Genomic DNA, 20,344 nt, shown 5'->3' with positions numbered 1-20,344 from the left:
AGGAGGACCTGAATAGCTATCAAAAGCTGGAACTCCGGTTAATTATTCCACCATAGCCCACAAAACTGAGGTCAGTTGTAAAATTCCAACTGTTACCCTAACTGTGATCAAGTAACTCCACACAGGTTATGGATTAAACCATTGATCTTCCTACTCTGTATTTTACCCTACAACCATCAATGGAAAATGTTAAAATATCACATGAGAGAATTTTGTGTAAAATCTCTGATCCCAAATCACCTTTTCATACATTATATCATAAAACAAGGTGACAAGGGATGACCATGCAGCATCTGTGAGTGAACAAGCAGTTTCCTGATAGGAATTTATCACTGTTCAGGAGTTCACAAAGGCAGATTTTTTCCTGTTTGCTGTTGCAGCTGGATCCTAAATGTATTCTTTATATTCACATTGATAATTTTAGCAGAAGCAGTCTTTATTCCTCTGTTTTCCCTTAAAAGAAATCTATAAATGACAGCCAGAAAATTAGGTCATAAATTATGACTTTCAAGCAACTGTGCACCCAGTTAATTATTTCTTACTCCATTGATGTGGAATACTTGTTGTGGTATAAATTCTAGGTGGAAGATGTCGATCTTCAGAGGGGACGAATTTCAATACAAGCCAGTACAGTACAATTCCTTCTTGCAGCACTTCTATCACAAAAAGCCACCATTAGATGGTTTTGAGGTAGGGATAGGAAAGTGAGCCATTCCCCGGCGCTTGACATCGATCAGCACCAAATCTCACCCTCTCCTAGCTAATGAAAGGCTTGCTCAGTGAAGGGCATCCGTGACTTGACATTTCAGAGCACTTAGCATAAAGTTGATGCCGTGTCTGGAGAGGGAGGAGGGGGTGGGAGGGGGAGAAGAGGGTGGAGTGCTTTAATTTACTGCCAGTTAAAACCCTACAACTTCTTGTGGTTTTGTTGCTTTGGAGTAATGAGAACCATCAAGATGGAACATTTAACTTGGGAGATGGGGTGGGTGGGGGTGGGGGTGGGGAGGAGATCACTTTGATCTTGATTATTTGTGTGAAATGGGTGATATTGATTCAGCACCTGTTTTTCATTCTCTTCCGTTTCCATGGACTTCACTGGGCGATCCTGAATTTTGAGGGCTGACAGGCTAGCCGACTGTGGGCAGCATCACAGCTGGGCTCAGTCTTCACCCCACCCGTGCAGTGGCAATCACTATAGTAATCCCTTCAAATTAGTTTCAGTTAGGATACTTGTATCTTCTTCCCATTAGACTGCAACACTGGGTTCAAATACAAGTTAAAGAGTTAAAGGGAGAATTTTCTACTTAATCCCCTTGACTTTTGCTGGACTTATACAATTGCCTGATTAGAATGGAGTCCATGTAAAGAAGTAGAGGTCTCCATCAGTACTTCACTGGTATGTCAGCAAACCTGAGATTAAAGTTGTGGATTACTGGACAGTAGTGATCCCTGTGCTCCTATATGCTTTGGAGACTTGGACAACCTATAGTGGGCACCTCAAAGCACTGCAGAAGTATCACCAACAGTGCCTTCACAAGATCCTCCAAATCTGGTGGCAAGAAAGGCAATCCAACCGCAATATCCTCTCCCGAGCCAACATGCCCAGCATCAAGTGCTAATCATTCAAAATCAGCACCGCTGGGTGGGACATGTCGTTCATATGTCTAATGTCAAACTCCTGAAACAACTGCTCTACTTGGAACTCAGTTACAAGAGGACAACAGAAATGCTGTAGGGATGTCCTCAAAGCATCCCTGAAGAAGTCAGACATACCTGCTGACTCATGGGAGTCCCTGGTTTGTGACCGACCAAGAAGGCATCAAACACAGAGAGACTTTGCCAGGTACCTGCAGAGGCAAAGTCGAGGTGTCGGAGAGAGCTCACAAACTCCAAACAACTCACCTACCTGACTCTTCAAGCACCACCTGCCCCGCATGTGGTAGAGTCTACAGGTTGCACATTGGACTTATAAGCCATTTCGGAACCCATCGAACTGGAGTGGAAGCAAGTTTTGGTGAGACTATATCTGGAGTCCTGTGTACAGTACTGGTCTCCTTATTTCAGGAAGGATGTAAATGCGTTAGAAGCAGTTCAAAGAAGGTTTACTAGACTAACACCAGGAACGGGCGGTTGTCTTATGAGGAAAGGTTGGACAGGTTAGGCTTGTATCCACTGGAATTTAGAAGAGTAAGATGTGACTTGATCGAAATCTTTAAAATCCTGAAGGGTCTTGACAGAGTGGATATGGAGAGGATGTTTCCTCTTGTGGGAGAATCTAGAACTAGGGGTCACAGATTAAAAATAAGGGATTGCTCATTTAAGACAGAGATGAGGAGAAATTTTTTTCTCTGAGGGTTGTGAGTCTTTGGAACTCTCTTTCTCAAAAGGCAGTGGAAGCAGAGTCTTTGAGAATTTTTAAAGGAGAGCTAGATAGATTCTTGATTAACAAGGGGGTGGGTGAAAGGTTATCGGGGGTAGTTGGGAGGTTACAATCAGATCAGCCATGATCCTATTGAATGGTGGAGCAGGCTTGAGGGTCGAGTGGCCCATTCTGCTCCTAAAATCGTATGTTCATATGATTTTGAGGGACTGCCTGAGAAGGAGAAGAAGAAGGTGTGTCAGCCTAGATTACATACTCCAATTTCTGAAATGGGGTTTCAATCCACAGCCTTCTGACCCAGATGAAAATACTACCCAATGAGCCACTGCCGGCACACCAGGAAGTCACAGTGTGATTTGTAACACTTGAACATTACTGGCTCTTAACCAGACCTCATACACTGAATCCCAGCAATGTCCCTGAGAACATCTTTTGTGAAGCCTTACCAAAAGGATTCACGCTCACTGTCAGTGGAAATGTGGAGTTTCAACTTTACATATAAAAGGATATCTATAAGTTATTTGCACAAAAATGGACCATTTATGATTAGCCAAAATGAAAGCTGTTTTGTAGTGTTGTTCCTCAGCAATAGTCTGAGGAATGATATTAAAAAATATTATAAGTGCTATCTAATGACAAATATAAGAGCAAACCAGCAATAGATTAGGGGTAAGACAGGGGGAGAAAGCTCAAATCCTGATATTTTGCTGTTGATAAAAGTTAATTGACAATCTTAATGGTATTATCACCAAATCAGGAGACAGGGCTGAATTTGACACCGGCCATTTTTGCCGATGCAGGTTCAGTACCAGCAGCTATCCTCCCCCACCAGGTGGGTAGCCAGTCAGGCTCATTAAGAGCCTTGTTAAGCACACATAAAGGAGGCCAACTGGGATTTCCAGTTTGCCTCCAGGGCCGTGACTCAATGGGATGAGTTTAATTGCTAGGAGGCAGACACCCAGCGGCAGGCCAAGGTGCCACTGTTCTAGGCAGGCCTACAGGCTCCTTCCTCCCTGCCTCCTCAGTGCAGTTGCAGCCAAAGGCCCCTTTGTAGAGGGATTCACCCCCACTTCCACAATGGTGGTGGCTTGGCTGCTTTTTCTGTTTTTATTTAAACTTTTAAAAAATTTGAAGTGCCCTTTCAGTTACTTACCATCCATCGCAGGCTGCTTTCGAGCTGGAGGGCCTCGGATTGGCCCTAAAGTTTTGAGAACCCACCTGCCACCCTTAATTGGACAGTGAACTTGCCTCCATGCTAACCAAAGGGGTGCTTCCGTGAAAATCCCAGGTCAGTGACTGTTTCTACCCAGGGGCGGGTTCAGGACCTGGAAACAGTCCTGTTTCCTGCCCTTGGAGGGAACTCCAGCTCAGAGGATTAGTTGGCAACAGGGACCAAAATCAGAAGCCGCATGCTCGTGATTTCTCAGTATGTATCCTGAATGAGAAGGCTTCACCTTGGAAATCTACCCTTGGGTTCATCTATCTGCATGGAAATTTCCAAATTAATTTTCTGAAAATGAGAAAGTTAGTATCGGCCAATTTCAAATCCCAGTCTCCAGAACAGGAAGCTCTCAACTCGGGTTTAAAATAATCAGACACATTCCTGGGATATTTGAAGTGCAGCACTTCCTGCATTCAGATCAACAGAATTGTATTTCTTTTCAGGTTTATTGAAATATACAGTTGATGTTAATATAAGCTTGTAAAAGCATTCAAAATATCCTATTATTTTTAAAAAATCAGTAATCTTAAAAGTTTCTCAAAGCTGAAAACTGTTTTTATTTCAAGATTATTTCCTCTACATCAAAGATTGAAGAAAAATGTTAAGGGGTTCAGTTAAAGGTGAGGGTCATTAGATGATTATTTACCCTCTACACTTTTCCCTGATAGTGGATTCCTCAGACTAATATTTAAAAATTGATTATGTGGTTTTGCTCCATGAAGCTAGACCCTCAAACTGATGTAGACATGTACATCACCAGAGTCACTTTCTGGACTAATCTCCACCAGCTAAGGGGGCCAGAGAGGAACCTTCATGTTTTTATCTTTGCCCAAACAATCCTAGGCCTTTTACCTGCCTTTTTCACCTCTCCCAGGAGTTCAAGCAACTTTCAGGTGGGGCGAGAATGTGATTTTTTTGTAATTTTGAGTTTTGCTGGCAAGGCATCTATAATTGCTCATCCCTAATTGCCCTTGAGAAGGTGGTGGTGAGCCACCCTCTTGAACCACAGCAGTCCTCCTGTTACAGGTACATCCACAGTGCTGTTAGGAAGGGAGTTCCACGATTTTGGAAGGTGCTGTCAAAGGAGGCTTGGGATGTGAAAGGAATAAAAGAAAGACTTGTTTTTCATGACCTCAGGACAGCCAGTGAAATGCTTTCTGAAGTGTAGTCATTTGTAATGTAGGAAACATGAGTTGCCAACTCTGGCTGGACATATTCCGGGAGATGTCAGTGGAAGTGACATGACGGAAAGCCAGTGGTGTGGTGCGAGCGGATCCTCGGGGAGCACAAGAGAGGAAAACAAATTCCTGGAGAAAGTTTCATATTGTGAACATCCTTGTTTGTACAAAATTGGGAAATATATCCCTTTTGTAGAGAGCAAGCTTGAGAATTCAGAATTGTCAAATCGCTGTGGCTCAGGCCCAGATTTTTACTCCCAGGCCGGGTGCGCAGAGGGAGGAGAATTGCTCGCTCCACGAACCCAACCTCTAAAATCGTCTGCCCGAGCTTCCGATTTTCAGTCCAGGGGGCGGGCTATAATAGGATTTGGAGTGGGCGACCCCAAAGATAGTGAGGGATCAGAGGCAGGCCTGGCACAGATTGGATAACTTGGGCATAGATAAAAAGCCAGCCTTCATAAAGGACCATTTGAGAAGTAGGGGCATCAATGCTGAAGTCCCTGTGTCTCGGAGGAGATGTCATTGCCCTATCAAATGAAAGGTAACTCTATAAATGTTGTCCAACTGTTAGCTGACCCTGTAATGGATGGCCCATCATGGGCTTTCCCTATGGAAGAAATGTCATTGTTGCTGCCTAATCAAAGTGTGCTCTACTGAACCACTGAAAGCATGAAGTAGATTCACAGGATACAGCCCAGGAGATGGCATCATACTGCTACCACTGCCTGCTGCAGATATTAGGCAATCATGTAGTTAGCTGCCATGACTCAGTGGGTGGATGAATGATGAACAGTGCCATGCTCATTATCCCATCCAAATGCCCTCTTGCCACCTAACTATCAGGATGTGCTCATACTGTTGACCCTTGACCAAGTCCCTCACATCTGCACACTGTCACAGCATAACAGTGTGACTAAGAAGGAGTAAACCAGTAGGGCTGTCAGCAGTAATGGAACACAGAACCCTAACCCTAACCTTGGAGCCACAGCCGCAACATAGATAGCACCAAGCATTTGCGCAGAGTCAGCTTCTCCACCAAACCTCACCAGTAATCATTGATGATATGGTAAAAATGGTTAGTACTTGTAAGTACACATAAGTGAATGAGAGCATGGTAATCTGAACAGCGCATGACCCTTTTTGCCTTACAGTTTTATTGATAAAATGTTACACAGAGGAGATGCAGGGTAAAGGATGGGTTAGGGTTAGGGTGCAGTTGCCCCACTTTTTTCTGACCAGGACTTTCACGTTTTGGTGACAGAGGCCTAGAAAAGGAGACCAGTCCTTTATCCTGTTGGCGCTATAATGCCCCTGCATCAACTAAGAAGGTCTGGATTCAAATTGTGAATGCAGTGAGTGCAGCAGGAGGCCATCTGCATTTATGAATTCAGGGCACTCCAAAAGTCCTCTGGCTATCCAAAGAAGTACACCAAGTTCAGGCCTGCTCTTAAAGGGACTACTTTCCACACTTTGGGTTTCACAATCCTAGGCTACCAAAATCCGAATCCAAATTTGGAGGAAACGGTGATGTGGTAATATTGTCACTGGACTAGTAACCCAGAGACCCAGGGTAATCTTCTGGGACCCGGGTTTGTATCCTGCCACAGCAGGTGGATGAATTCACATTCCATCAATAAAAATCGGGAATTAGAAGTCTAATAGTGACCATGAAACCATTGTTGATTGTTGTTAAAATCCATCTGGTTCACTAATTCCTTTTAGGGAAGGAAACCTGTGGCCCTTAACTGGTCTGGCCTACATGTGATTCCAGATCCACAGGAGATTGATACTAAGTTAAAATGCCCAGTGAGCCGGTGCAGACATGATGGGCCGAATGGTCTCCTTCTACATTCTGTCGGAAAAGTTTTCGCCCCGTCGGGGGGGAGAAGTGTGGGAGTGGGCGTGGGTCGGCGTGCCTCTGATCCATGGGGGCGCTGCCATTTTACGTGAGCAGGCCAATTAAGGCCCGCCCAGCGAGACATCTGCCAGGAAGTGCTATGCGCTGCCTGTGCAGGCGGGGGAGGGGATTCCCTCCATTGGGAGTGCGCTGTTTCGTGCATGCATGCAAAAGAGCGCACAGATCTCCCTGAGGCTAAGTGCTGCCTCAGGGAGATCAGCTCCGATTTAAAACTTTTATTAAACATGTTTAAAATTTTCCCTGCCATATCCCCTCATGTGGCACTGTGACATGAGTTGGGACATGTCGATAAGTTTTATTGAAACCTTTCTTAAAAGTTTAAATACTCTCATGAAACCTCATCCCGCCCGTGGATGAGGTTTCATGCTTTTTCCAAAGCCCGCCAGGGCTCCCAACCTGCCCGCCAACCTTAAGGTTGGACGGGCAGGTCCATTAACAACCTTAATTAGTTTTTCAATGGCCTCAATGGGCCGTTGACAGGTCGGTGGGCGTGCAGCTGACTCGGCTGCGCCCCCTCCAACCTGAAAATGGAAATAACATGGGGTGACGTTGGGAGTACCACCCGATATCATCCCGCTTCATTTTACGTATCAGTGAGTGGGCTCCACCCCCACTCGCCGACCGGAAGATCCTGCCTTGTGATTCTGCGAATGTGGTTGTCTGTTAAATGCTCCCTGAAATGGCCTAGCAAGTCACTCAGTTGTATCAAACCACTAAAAAGTCAATAAGGAATGAAACCAGACACACCACCTGGCATCAACCTAGCCCTGCAAGCAACAATGGCAAACTCAGCCCTGTTGACCCTCCTTACTGAGTGACCACCGCACAGTCCTTGTGGTAATGAAGTCCTGTCTTCACATTGAGGGTACCCTCCATTGTGTTGCATGCACTACCAGCATGCTAAACGGGATAGATTTCGAACTGATATAGCAAGACTGGGCAACCATGTGGTGCTATGGGCCATCAGCAGCAGCAAGAAAATTGCACTCAACCATAATCTGTAACCTCATGGCCTGGCATATCCTCCACTGTACCATTACCACCAAGCCAGGGAATCAACCCTACTTCAATGAAGAGTCCAGGAGGGCATGCCAGGAACAGCACCAAACATACCAAAAATGATGAGGTGTCAACCTGGTGAAGCTACAACACAACACTACTTGTGTGCCAAACTGCATCAACAGCAAGTGATAGACAGTGCTCAGCAATCCCATAACCAAAATATCTAAGCTCTGCAGTCCTGCCACATCCAGTCATGAATGGTGATGGACAATTAAACAACTCACTGGAGGAGGAGGCTTCACAAATATCCCCATCCCCAATGATGGGGGAGCCCAGCACATAAGTGTAAAAGATAAGGCTGAAGTATTTGCAACAATCTTCAGCCAGAAGTGTCGAGTGGATGATTCATCTCGGCCTCCTCCTGAGGTCCCCAGTATCACAGATGCCAGTCTTCAGTCAATTTGATATCAAGAAATGGCTGAAGGCATTGGATACTGCAAAGGCTATGGGACCTGACAATATTCTAGCAATAGTACTAAAGACTTGTGCTCCAGAACTTGCCATGCCACTAGCCAAGCTGTTCTACTATATCTATAACACTGGCATCTACTTGGCAATGTGGAAAATTGCCCAGGTATGTCCAGTACACAAAAAGTAGGACAAATCCAACTTGGCCAATTACTGCCCCATCAGTCTACTCTCAATCATCAGTAAAGTGATGGAAGGGGTCATCAACAGTGCTTTCAAACACCACTTGCTCAGCAAAAATCTGCTCACTGACACTCAGTTTGGGTTCCACTCGGGCTACTCAGCTCCTGATCTCATTACACCCTTGGTTCAAACATGGACAAAAGAGCTGAACTCCAGAGGTGAGGTGAGAGTAACTGCCCTTGACATCAAGGCAGCATTTGAACGAATGTAGCATAAAAGAGACCTAGCAAAACTGGAGTCAAGGGGAATCGGGGGAAAACTCTCCACTGGTTGGAGTCATTCCTGGCACAAAGGAAGATGGTTGTGGTTGTTGGAGGTCAGTCATCTCAGTTCCTGGACATCAGTGCAGGAGCTCCTCATAGTGTCCTAGGCCCAACCATCTTTAGTTGCTTCATCAATAACTTTTCTTCCATCTAAGGTCAGAAGTGGGGATGTTCGCTGATGATTACACAATGTTCAGCATCATCTGCAACTCCTCAGACACTGAAGCAGTCCTTGTCCAAATGCAGCAAAACCTGGACAAGTGGCAAGTAACATTCGAGCCACACAAGTGCCAGGCAATGTCCATCTCCAACAAGAGAGAATCTAACCATCGCCCCTTGACATTCAATGGCATTGCCATCAATGAATCCCCCCACGATCAACATTCTGGGGTTTACCGTTGACCAGATTTGAATTGGACTAGCCATATAAATACTGTGGCTACTAGAGCAGGTCAGAGGCTAGGAATCGTGTGACGAGTAACTCGCCTCCTGACTCCCGAGAGCCTGTCCACCATCTACAAGGCACAAGTCAGGAGTGTGATGGAATACTCCCCACTTACCTGGATGAGTGCATCTCCAACAACACTCAAGAAGCTTGACACTGTCCAGGACAAAGTAGCTCACTTGATTGGCACCCCATCCACAAATATTTACTCCCTCTACCACCAGCGCACAGTAGCAGCAGTGTGTAACATCTACAAGATGCACTGCAGAAGGCTTCTTGGACAGCACCTTCCAAACCTGAAGGACAAGGGCAGCAGACACATGGGAACACCACCACCTGTAAGTTCCCCTCCAAGCCACTTGGAGACTTGGAAATATATCGCCGTTGCTTCACTGTCGCTGGGACAAAATCCTGGATCTCCCTTCCTAACAGCACTGTGGGTGCACCTACACCACATGGACTGCAGCGGTTCAAGAAGGCAGTTCACCGCCACCTTCTCAAGGGCAATTAAGAATGGGTAGTAAATGCTGGCCTGGCCAGCGATACTCACATCCCATGAATGAATTAAAAGAAGAGTAGAGGCAGCTGCTGATTTTAATGGCTTGCTGCTTCCCTGAAACATGTACATGAGGAACATACTCTGCCCCCATTCCCGCCCCTGTGAAAACAGGAAGTGCTGTGTTTGGGGGCGGGACTCATGATTTTTGGGCAGTTCTGCTATTTTTGTCAGAACAGAGGGGCTGTCCATTGAGGTGAAATTCTGGGCCTTTGTGTAAACTAGCAATAAAGCAGGGTTTCAATGAACCTCCCTCAGGTTCATCTTGTCCTAAAGTGGAAACTTGAAAAACACGTAAATGTTTACAATTCTTGCCAGCATTAAAATCCCATGAAAATCGATAGTTTCCTTCCCACAAAATAAAATCCCGTTGGGATCAGCACCGGTTCTTCAGCACTATGCACGGCTCAGCACCCAGCTCAGCTCTTTGGGGATTGCAGGGGGCAGAGATCGAGGAGCCTCCATCCACCCACCCACCCCCAAACAACCTCCCACACTGGATTAAAAGTAAACAAAAACCAGTGACAAATGCTGTGAACTCTCCTCGTCAGTGAATCCAGTTAAACTTTTTGGGTATTTGATTTCTCTATCGGGTGTCCCGGTTTAAACAATCAGAAGCTTACCAACCCAGTTGAGGCAGGAAAAGTGAGGAGAAGGATCCAGGACAGAGTGCCCCAGATCACCCCTGTGGCTATATCTAGATGTTAGGATGGGCACTTTATCCTCTTCCCAATGCCATTAATCAGATGGATGGACCAGGGGATCTTTGTCCTGCCCGACATTGTTTGAATGTTTCTTGGTACATTAACCACCCCCCGTACTTGACATTGGGCCAGCTGAAATAATGTACTGCATTAGCGGGGTTACTATTCAGTTGATAATCCTACTGATGATGTAAGTGTAAATTTTTGCTGATTTTAAAAGTGTTATAAATACGAGGTTCATAAAACTGTTGTGTTTTGGGACTGTCTCTTTAATTTAGGGTAGAATGAAGGAATGAACGGGCTCACATGACCTGTTCTGAATTCTGCTGATAACAAGTCTGGGTGGCTTGGCTGTTAAAGGTTAAAGGGGTCCGTGGCTGTTTTATCAATAAGAGGGTGCAGGTTATTCACATCTGTAAGCAATGATCTGAGCAGCTGTACTGATGGTGGATTTATTGTTAATCTCTAAAACCCAGAGAGATGTTCAGAATGTCAAATTTTGAAAATAGTTATACTTCAAACACTCTATTTAATTCCAAGATAGGATGGAGTTGGATAACTAATTAGCATATCCACCTGGATACAAGGCCCATGTGATTCATGTAGACATGGAGATGCGCTTTGCAAGGCAAGAGTTTGTTGAAAGCCATTTTATATCAGGTTGCAGGTTTTCCTAAAAATATTATTGAACATCACAGACTGGGTTAGTCTGCAAGAATCCAAGAAAGAGAAGAGAAATAGAACTGGGAAGTCTCCATTATTCATTATGTAGTATGTGGGTGAGAGTTCACGCTTGGACTAAAGAGACCAAGATCATGAGAGTTTAAATGAAGCTGGAAGATTCACCTAACTTTGATTGGAGGGAGGAATCTTCAGGTTAACCCTAAAATTCAGTTCTGGGATTAGAAGTTACCTGACTGGAAAAGATGGAGTTCATACCTAGCGCAAAGGAAGATGGTTGTGGTTGTTGGAGGTCAATCACCTCAGTTCCAGGACATCACTTAAGGAGTTCGTCAGGGCAGTGTCCTCAGCCCAACTCTCTATCATAAGGTCAGAAGTGGAGATGTTCACTGATGATTACATAATGTTCAGCACCATTCGTGACTCCTCAGATACTGAAGCAGTCCATGTCCAAATGCAGCAAGACCTGGACAATATCCAGGTTTGGGCTGACAAGTGGCAAGTAATATTCGCACCACAGAAGTGCCAGCCAATGACCATCTCCAACAAGGGAGAACCAACCATTTCATTCTTGACATTCAGTGCATTACCATCGCTAAACTCCCAATATCAACATTCTGGAGCTTACCATTGACCAGAAACAGAAATGGACTGGCCATATAAATACTGTAGCTACAAGAGCAGGTTGGAGGTTAGAATTCTGCAGTGAGGAACTCACCTCCTGACTCTCCAAAGCCTGTCCACAAGACACAAGTCAGGAATGTGATAGAATACTCTCCACTTGCCTGGATGAGTGCAGCTCTAACAACACTCAAGAAGCTCGACATGACCTTGGACAAAGCAGCCCACTTTATTGGCACCTCAAACCCCCACCTTCAACATTCACTCCCTCCATCAGCAAAGCACAGTGGCAGTAGTGTGTACCATCTACAAGATGCACTGTAGCAACTCACCAAGGGTCCTTCAACAGCACCTTCCAAACCCACAACCTCCATCACCTCGGAGGACAGAGGAATCAGACACATGCCAACACCACCAGCTGCAAGTTCCCCTCGAAGTCACTTACCATCCTGACTTGGAAATATATCGCCATTCCTTCACTGTCGCTAGGGCAAAATCCCGGAACTCCCTCCCTAACGGCACTGTGGGTGCATATGGACTGCAGGGGTTCAAGAAGGCAGCTCACCACCACCTTCTCATGGACCTTTAGGGATGGGCAAAAGAATTGCTGGCCCAGCTAGTGATAACCACATCGCGGGAAAGAATAAAAAAATAGCTTTGGACTGCTCCTGGAGAATGAGGTGCCCACATAAAGGACAGATTAAAGTATAACTGTGGCAGGGGGATTTTCGGTCATTGTAAAATTTAAATGAGGGATCTTTTTCTGTAGCTTAGAGTATAAGTTGCCCACTGCAATCAACGTTGTTTTTAGTTTATTACAGTTTTAAAACTTCAAACCCTGTCAAGTGATCCTTTCAGTCATTCACTGGAAATTTGAACCTCTTTTTAAGTTATCAGCCTCAATGGGAATCGTAACAATAATGCACAATGTAATGAATGGACTAGCAATTGATATAGGACAAGATTTTTAGCATGGCGGGATTTCCCTACCTGCCATCTGAGGAGTTGGCGTGAACGCATTGCCGCCAATACTGGTTGCCTGCAGCCATTTAATGCTCCAAGGCGTGTTAATTGACTGGAGATGGGACTTCCGCTCTCCCCCAGCAGCGCCAGAAGCTGCAGTGGACGGGACTGGGACTGCAAGCACTCCCCAGAGTCTTAAATCCCGGGAGTACAGGACGAGGGCCAGAAGGGGGCATGAGGCCCAGGGGATTGGGGGGCAGAGTGGGAATTGTGAGGGTGTTGGTGGAGAGGCCAATGGGGTTGGGAGTGGTGGGGGGGAAGCACCTGCAAGGGCTCGACCCTTTGGGGGTGGGTGTGGCTGCCTGATGTTGAAAGGCTGTTGATGGAGCTGCCCACCCGCCCCTGGACTCCTCCTGCCAGCCTGAAAATTGAGGCTGGGGGGAAACAGCCCTTAAGAAGTTGTTAATTTGTCATTTAAGGGCCTCAATTGGGACAAGGGCAGGCCTCACTGTAAAAGTGAGGAGAGGTCAGCGCTGATGGGAGCCCGGTGGGGAAAGCCATCTGAAGAGTTTTACAGGCCACCTCCCACCTGCAAACCCACTGATGGGGGAACATAAAAGTCAAATACCATTAAAATTGTGCAAGGTTGTTGCTGGTTTAGGAACTCTCATCAACAATGCACTCCTGCATCATCAACAAGTGAACGTATTGACCTTATTGAGACTTTATTTACTTTTAAACTTTGCTGCTATCAACAAATTTGTTTTATTAAGTGGTGCATTTTACCATGAATATGAGCATGGGATCAGTCAGACTGTCAGCTGAAGTGCTTCAGTACTGTGTGCAGCAGCTGCAGCTATAGCATAGCTGCAGGTTACACCACAGTGATGGATGATATTGTGCAATGCTCCACTCGATTCCAATCTCACAAGTTGAATTTCTACCGTTTTAAAAGGCACAATTTAGTGTCGCTTAATTTGTTTTCAGTTGGTGCAATTCTGCATTTCAATATCCATTTAGCTGTTCTTACACCAGTGACACTTTAAAGGTTGCTCAATTTGGGGAGACAGTGGTGTAGTGGTAATGTCACTAGACTAGTAATTTAGAGGCTTAGGCTAATACTTTGGGGACATGGGTTCAAATCCCACCAAGGCAGCTGGTGGAATTTGCATTCAGTTAATAAATCTGGAATGTAAAGCTAGACTCAGTGATGGTGACCATGAAACTATCATTGATTGTTGTAAAAACCCATCTGGTTCATTAATGTTCTTGAGGGAAGGAAATCTGCCATCCTTACCTGCTTGGGCCTACATGTGACTCCAAACCCACAGCAAAGTGGTTGTCTCTTAACTGCTGTCTGAAATGGCCTAGCAAGCCACTCAGTTCAAGGTCAATTTGGGATAGGCAACAAATGCTGGCCTTGCCAGTGATGCCCACATCCCATGAAAGAATAAAGGCTGTGAAGTGCTTTGGAGCATCCAGAGGTTGTGAAAAGTGCTATATAAATGCAAGCCTTTCTTTTAGCATGATTTTTCAATTTTAATCACAATTGTCTTGATACATTTGGGTTATATTCTTTTGACAAATCAGCAACTTGATGTTCCTTATGGTATGCCTGCAAAACAGCAGTGACTCTATTTTTAATAGTCATTCATTGGCTGTGAAATGCTTTCTTTTTCAAATGTTACCATTGGAATCTCTTTTCTGTCAATTTCCACAAGGTCCAAGTATGTCCAAAGCAGCAAAAGAAAAGGAGAACATTCTGCAGACATGCACAGCTTAAACAACATCTTAAGGGAAAAGATAGGATAGTAGTTAGGGTGGGCCCTTTCATCAAATTTGAATGATCAGTCTGTGGAAACTCCCTCTTTATAAACTCCCTCATCTGGACATGACAAGGGGGAGGGGAGGGGAGAAACAACTCGTGAAGATTGAAAGTTCGAACTGACTATCCACTTTCCAGCAGTACAACAGTGACTACATTTCAAAAGTATTTTATTGGTTATAAAGTTGTGAAAGGTACTTTAGAAGCAAGACTTTCTTTCTTAGAGAGAGATTTGACAAATACACTGCCACAGGGAAGAAGAGAAAGGGAGAAGCTCCCCAAACCGTAATGACTCAGCGGACTGGACAGGTTTCAACAAGAAACAGATAAACTTTATTATGGAGAGCCTTTCAGGTGCTACATGCTTGATCAGGACTCTAACCAGGAAGCCCCAGCCCCCGGATTGCCCAAACTCAGGGCTCATTGGTCAAAGCCTCTCAGAACATCACGTGACCCTGATAGACAGAAGGAGAGGCTATACCCTCACTTACTATATTTCCCACCCAGCCTTTAGTTTTTTACAATTTCTATTTACAGGGAAATATTTGAATATCCAACAACATATACATATATATAACTTCAGTGATCAAAGGTCTAGTTTCTGAGATGGTCTTGTAATACAGCTAGAGTGGTGTAGCTCTACCATTTGAGGTTCTTCAACAGGATCGACAGGGTCTGGAACTGCAGCATTCGACACATCATTAGAAAGTAGCAGTTCAAGGTTTGGCAACTCTACAGAGACATCGGGCATGTCTATTCTAGGTCGATCTATCACCTCAGGAATTGATGGTTCGACGTTAATCACAGGTGGAATAGTGGTTGTTGGAATGTCTCTAGCATGAGTATGATCTATGTGCTTAAGGATGATTCTGTCTTCCACTTGTACTTGGAAAGATAATGGACCAGGCTCTGAGACAATGGTTCCAGGAATCCAACAAGGGTCCACTTCCAAAATTCCACATGAATACCGTGACACCTACACTGAATATGTGAGCTTTGCTGTGCATATCGTGATTAAATTTTTGATTACTCTGAATCCACTCTATCTTCCCCTCTAAATTTGGAAACACCAGGCTTAATCGTGTTCGTAGGCGGCATACCATCAATAATTAAGGCGGCGTTGAACCCATAGCCAAATGTGGCGTTGTACAATAACTAAGAGATTCTAGAGTACCTTCTGATAACCTTTTCATACCAGATTTAAAAGTTTGTACAGCTCTCTCAGCTAAACCATTCAATGAGGGATGGTAAGGGGCTGTTTTAATATGTCTGATTCCATTTAGATTCATGAATTTCTGAAACTTGTGCTGGTAAAGGCTGTACCGTTATCAGAAACAATGATGTGTGCCAAAACAGCGAGCAGCTTCTTGATAGTCATGCTCGATTTTGGCGATTTGACTTCATATACATCCATCCATTTAGAATGTGCATCTACAACCGACAAAAGGCTTGGCCTAAATAGCCAAGTGGTTATGGTACTGGGTTTGTAACCCCAAGATCAAGAGTTCAAATCTCACAATGGCAAACTATGAAACAAGGTAACTTCATCTGAAACAGATGGAAACGTGTTTGTACTTGAAAGAGTTACAATCGACAGAAACATGGAACCTAAGAATGGTCCTACATAATCAATATATAGTCTAATCCAGGACAACCAGACCGCTCCTACAGATGCTGGGAGCTGAAACAGGCAACTTCTGTTGTTGCTGACAATGGAGACAGTCCTTGAACTTGCTTTCAATATCACTGTGAATGCCTGGCCACCAGACATAGCTTCGTGTAAACATTTTCATCTTTAATATGCCTGGAAGCGCACTGTGAAGCTTTGTCGAGAGTGGTTCTGTACCTTGCGATAAGACGGCAACTCTTCATCCCCACAACAAAGTTCCATCTTGACATCTTAACTTTGTGTTTCTGGCATAGAGTGGTCTCAAATCTACAGATACAGGTGAATTGGACCATCCTTGCAAAACAAAGTCTTTGACTTTCAGAAATATTGGATCTCTGGTTGTCCAATTTCTAATTTGCTTTGTGCACACAGACGAAGAATCCAAGAAATTCAGTAATAGCACAACATCTTGTGGAATGGAGCATGTACAATACTATCTGGTAATGGGAGACGACTGGGTGCGTCTGCATTTGCAATGTGTAAGCCAAGATGGTACATAAAAGTATACTCATACACAGATAATGTCAGAGCCCAATGTTGTATTCTTGCTGATATTGGCAGAATGGCCTTATCCTCACTGAATAAACCCACTAATGATTTATGGTCTGACACTGGTGAAATGTCATCCATGGAGGTACTGTTGAAATTTTTTCACACCGAGTACCACTGATTCCTCTTCTAGCTGGGAATAACCCTTCCCGGCTGTTGAGAGGGTTCTCAAGACATAGCCAATGATAACACTGCTCCTATGCTATAAGGAGAGGCATCACATGTTAATACCAACTCTTTTGATGGGTCGTAGTGTACCAATAAACACAATAATACAAGTTTCTTCCACAAAGGCTTCTTCCTGTTGTGAATTCCATGAGCAACGGTGATTCTTTTTTAACGACAAGGGTAATGGTGCCAACACAGTTGATAAGTTAGGCAAGAAGCAGCTATAGTAGTTGATCATATCCAGGAAGGACTTGAGTTTGGTTACATTGGATGGTGAGGGTGCATCTTTTATTGTCTGAATCTTTTCTTTTACCGGAAGCAAACCCATGGTGTCCACGCTGTGACCCAGGGTAAGTAACTCCTGGCACTTGAAATGTGCATTTTTCCTTCTTTAGCTGTACGCAGGCTTCCATAAACTTTCTTAGCATCTTTAGTCTCAGTTGACCCTGTGATAAGGATATCATCTAGGTATACTACCACTTGGGGAAGTCCTTATAAAATACTCTTCATTGCTCTCTGGAAGATAGCACATGCAGATGATACTCCAAAGGCGAGTATACTGAGAAAGACCCTTGTGTATGTTAATAGTCATGTATTCTCTTGACGTGCTATCCAGTTCTGACTGTTGGCAGGCATGGCTCATATCCAATTTTGTATAGGACTTGCCTCCAGCCAGCTTTGCATATAAGTCATCTATCTTTGTAATGGGGTACTTATCTAGTTTTTCTGCCTCAATCACAGTCAATTTATAGCCCTCACAAATGCATATGGTTTGGTCAAGCTTAACTGCGAGAACTATGGGTGCTGCCAATTCCAAGAATTGGACAGGTTGAATGATACCCAGCTTTTCTAACTGGCACAGTTCTGCATCCACCTTCTCCTTCGATGCATAAGGCACAGGTCTGGCCTTAAAGAAACATGGTGTCACCTGAGGATACACATATATCTTAGCCTGCACACTTTTTAACTTCCCTAATTCATGCTAAAAAAACGTTATATTTCCTTAGCAGTTCAGGAACTCCTCCTGTTTTCAGGTGAAATCTCTCAGACCGGTCAATCTTGATCTTCTGTACCCAGTTTCAGCCTCAAAAACTGGGCCCTTCCCTTTTCACTATTATCACAGGCAGCTGGGCTGTCTGTTGCCTGTAGGACACTGGTACTGAGGCGATGCCCTTTACCTGAATAGATTCCCCAGTGTATGTCTTTAATTTAGCGGTTGTCCGCTCCAGGTTTATTAACTGTCTACCTTCATTAAGGTTTTTGAAAATGTGTTCTCCCACATTGCTGAGGCACCCATACCCACCTCCATTATTAGTGGCTTCTCATTAACTTGGATTGTGACAGTAACGGTTACGTTATGCAAGGAATAAATGTCAGTGTCGGCAGCATCAGGTTTTGCTGTATTATTTAATTCAGTCATGTTGGTTTGCTGCTTTACCGGCTGTTTCGACCTTGCCCTGTATTGCCCCAGTACCTTTCTTATGGCAGTAATGAGATCCTGCCTCCTTGAATTTACAGGTGTCTGGTCTGTGGTCACCTCCACATCTGCAACAACTTAATCTTGGAGTTGTTGCTGAAGTGTTTCTACTAGCCCTTTCACATTTCTAACGGCAGACATTGCATCTCACTTCAATGCTGTGGGTCTGGTTTTCGTGCCACCCCCATGAAGAACCACACCATGTTGTATGTGTTACAAAGCCTGTGAGTCTCTCGTGGCACTCTCCATGGCGAGGGAGATTCCTCGGGTGCGCTTCAAGTTGATGTCAACCTCGGCAAGTAAGTGGCTCTGTATGGCATCGTCCTGAACTCCACAAACTAATTGGTCCCGCAGCGTATCATTTAACGTGTCCCTGAAGTCGCAATGTTCTTTAAGGTTCATTACATAGGTTGCTGTGGGCTCTCCTGGGGCCCTAACTCTGGAATTAACTTTAAAATGCTGCATTATTACAGATGGCTTCAGCTGGAAATGTGTTTTCATGAGGCCCACTAATTCATTAAAGGATTTATAATTAGGCGCGCTTGGGGCTGCCAGGTTGCGAATGAGATTGTATGTCTTACTGCCACATACAGTCAAAAGGATGGCTCTCTGCTTTTCCTCTGCGGTAATTTTGTTCACTATGAAATAAAATCCGAGGTGCTCTACATACTGGCTCCAGTCTTCCATAGGCGCATCATAAGGATCAGTTCTGCCAAAGAATGGCATGACTGGCGATAGTCTTTTTTCCCTGAAGGTTTGATGTACTCATGGTAACAAGGCAAGGTGCAACATCAGAGCTAACTTACCCTTGTCGCCAAATGTAATGACTCGACGGAGCGGACAGAGAGCTTTTCAGGTGCTCCGTGCTCGATCAGGACTCTCATCAGGAAGCCCCACCCCTGGGTTTGCCTGCACTCAGGGCTCATTGGTCAGAGCCTCCCAGAACATCACATGACCCTGATAGGCAGCTGGAGAGGCTAAACCCTCAGTCGCTACACAAGCCGCCCAGGACGTCCAGGAATTGAAAATTTCTTTCCAGGATACTGCTGAAATCAACCTGGGAGAATAGTCATAGCAGCATTAGAAAAAAAGGGAGATTTCTTTGAATTTTGGAGATGGGTAAAAAGACAGTTTGGCTGACAGTTAAGATTAATCCAATTGGCTAACAAAAAGCCAGTGGAGGATGGACTAATGGCAGAGGGTGCGCAGGTGGGGTGGCTCAAGGTTGAATGTCATGTGATGAAACCTCCAAGAATACGTCCAACCACTCAAAGGGGTAATGCAGAAATATTCTCTTTTTAATGATAAAAAAGGATCTGACTTTATTTTCTCCCTCTTCCCTCAGGCCAGACTGCACTGCATATCGCGATTGAGCGTCGATGTAAACACTATGTGGAACTGCTGGTTGAAAAGGGAGCTGATGTCCACGCACAGGCCCGAGGCAAGTTCTTCCAGCCCAAAGACGAAGGCGGATACTTCTATTTCGGTAAGTAGATAGTACACTCTCTCATTTGTCAATCTTACTTTCAGTTCTTTCAGATGCTTCCATAGACCAAGTGAGTGTAAAGCAACGCTGCTGTGGAATGAGGCGGGTGGAGAGGAGATTCAAGTTTTTAGCTCCCCCAAAACACACAGTGAGCCCTCAAGCCTTGGCAGAGACTCTGGTCCAGATCAACGTCCACCTTGCTGACTGGAGGTCATCATTTAATGTGATGGGAGGAAGAGAATAGAAAAAGGTGCAAATTACAAATAAACGACTGTTGGAAAATAAAATGTGCTTGGCGCAGGCAGAGAAATATTTCAGTGGATTCGGAGGGGCAGTGGGTTTTGCACCATTATCTTGAGCTGGTTTTGAATTCATCCCAGATTGATGGGATGAAAACCTTCTCTCAGCTGGCTGTGACAATGTTAGGCACTTGCAGTCCGGTTCCTAGCGATCATTGGCCCACACCACAAAACGAGCACCGGCCTTGCAGTCTCATTCGGATGGCAATCACTATTTTGGCATGCAT

The 20,344-nt window shown here is 44.7% G+C and overlaps 1 protein-coding gene across 1 annotated transcript in view; it reads left to right on the top strand.

Moving 5' to 3' along the window:
- Window positions 1-20,344, top strand: part of trpv4 (transient receptor potential cation channel, subfamily V, member 4) — a 124,264-nt gene that overhangs the window by 52,523 nt on the left and 51,397 nt on the right. The window contains exon 5 of the mRNA XM_041202774.1: window positions 19,678-19,818. Within this exon, the coding sequence (XP_041058708.1) occupies window positions 19,678-19,818 (141 nt within the window). The remainder of the gene's footprint in view (window positions 1-19,677; window positions 19,819-20,344) is intronic.

The sequence above is a fragment of the Carcharodon carcharias genome, chromosome 13 (genome assembly GCF_017639515.1).
Source record: "Carcharodon carcharias isolate sCarCar2 chromosome 13, sCarCar2.pri, whole genome shotgun sequence".
Classification (NCBI taxonomy): Eukaryota; Metazoa; Chordata; class Chondrichthyes; order Lamniformes; family Lamnidae; genus Carcharodon; species Carcharodon carcharias.
This window is presented reverse-complemented; position numbering and strand designations above follow the sequence as displayed.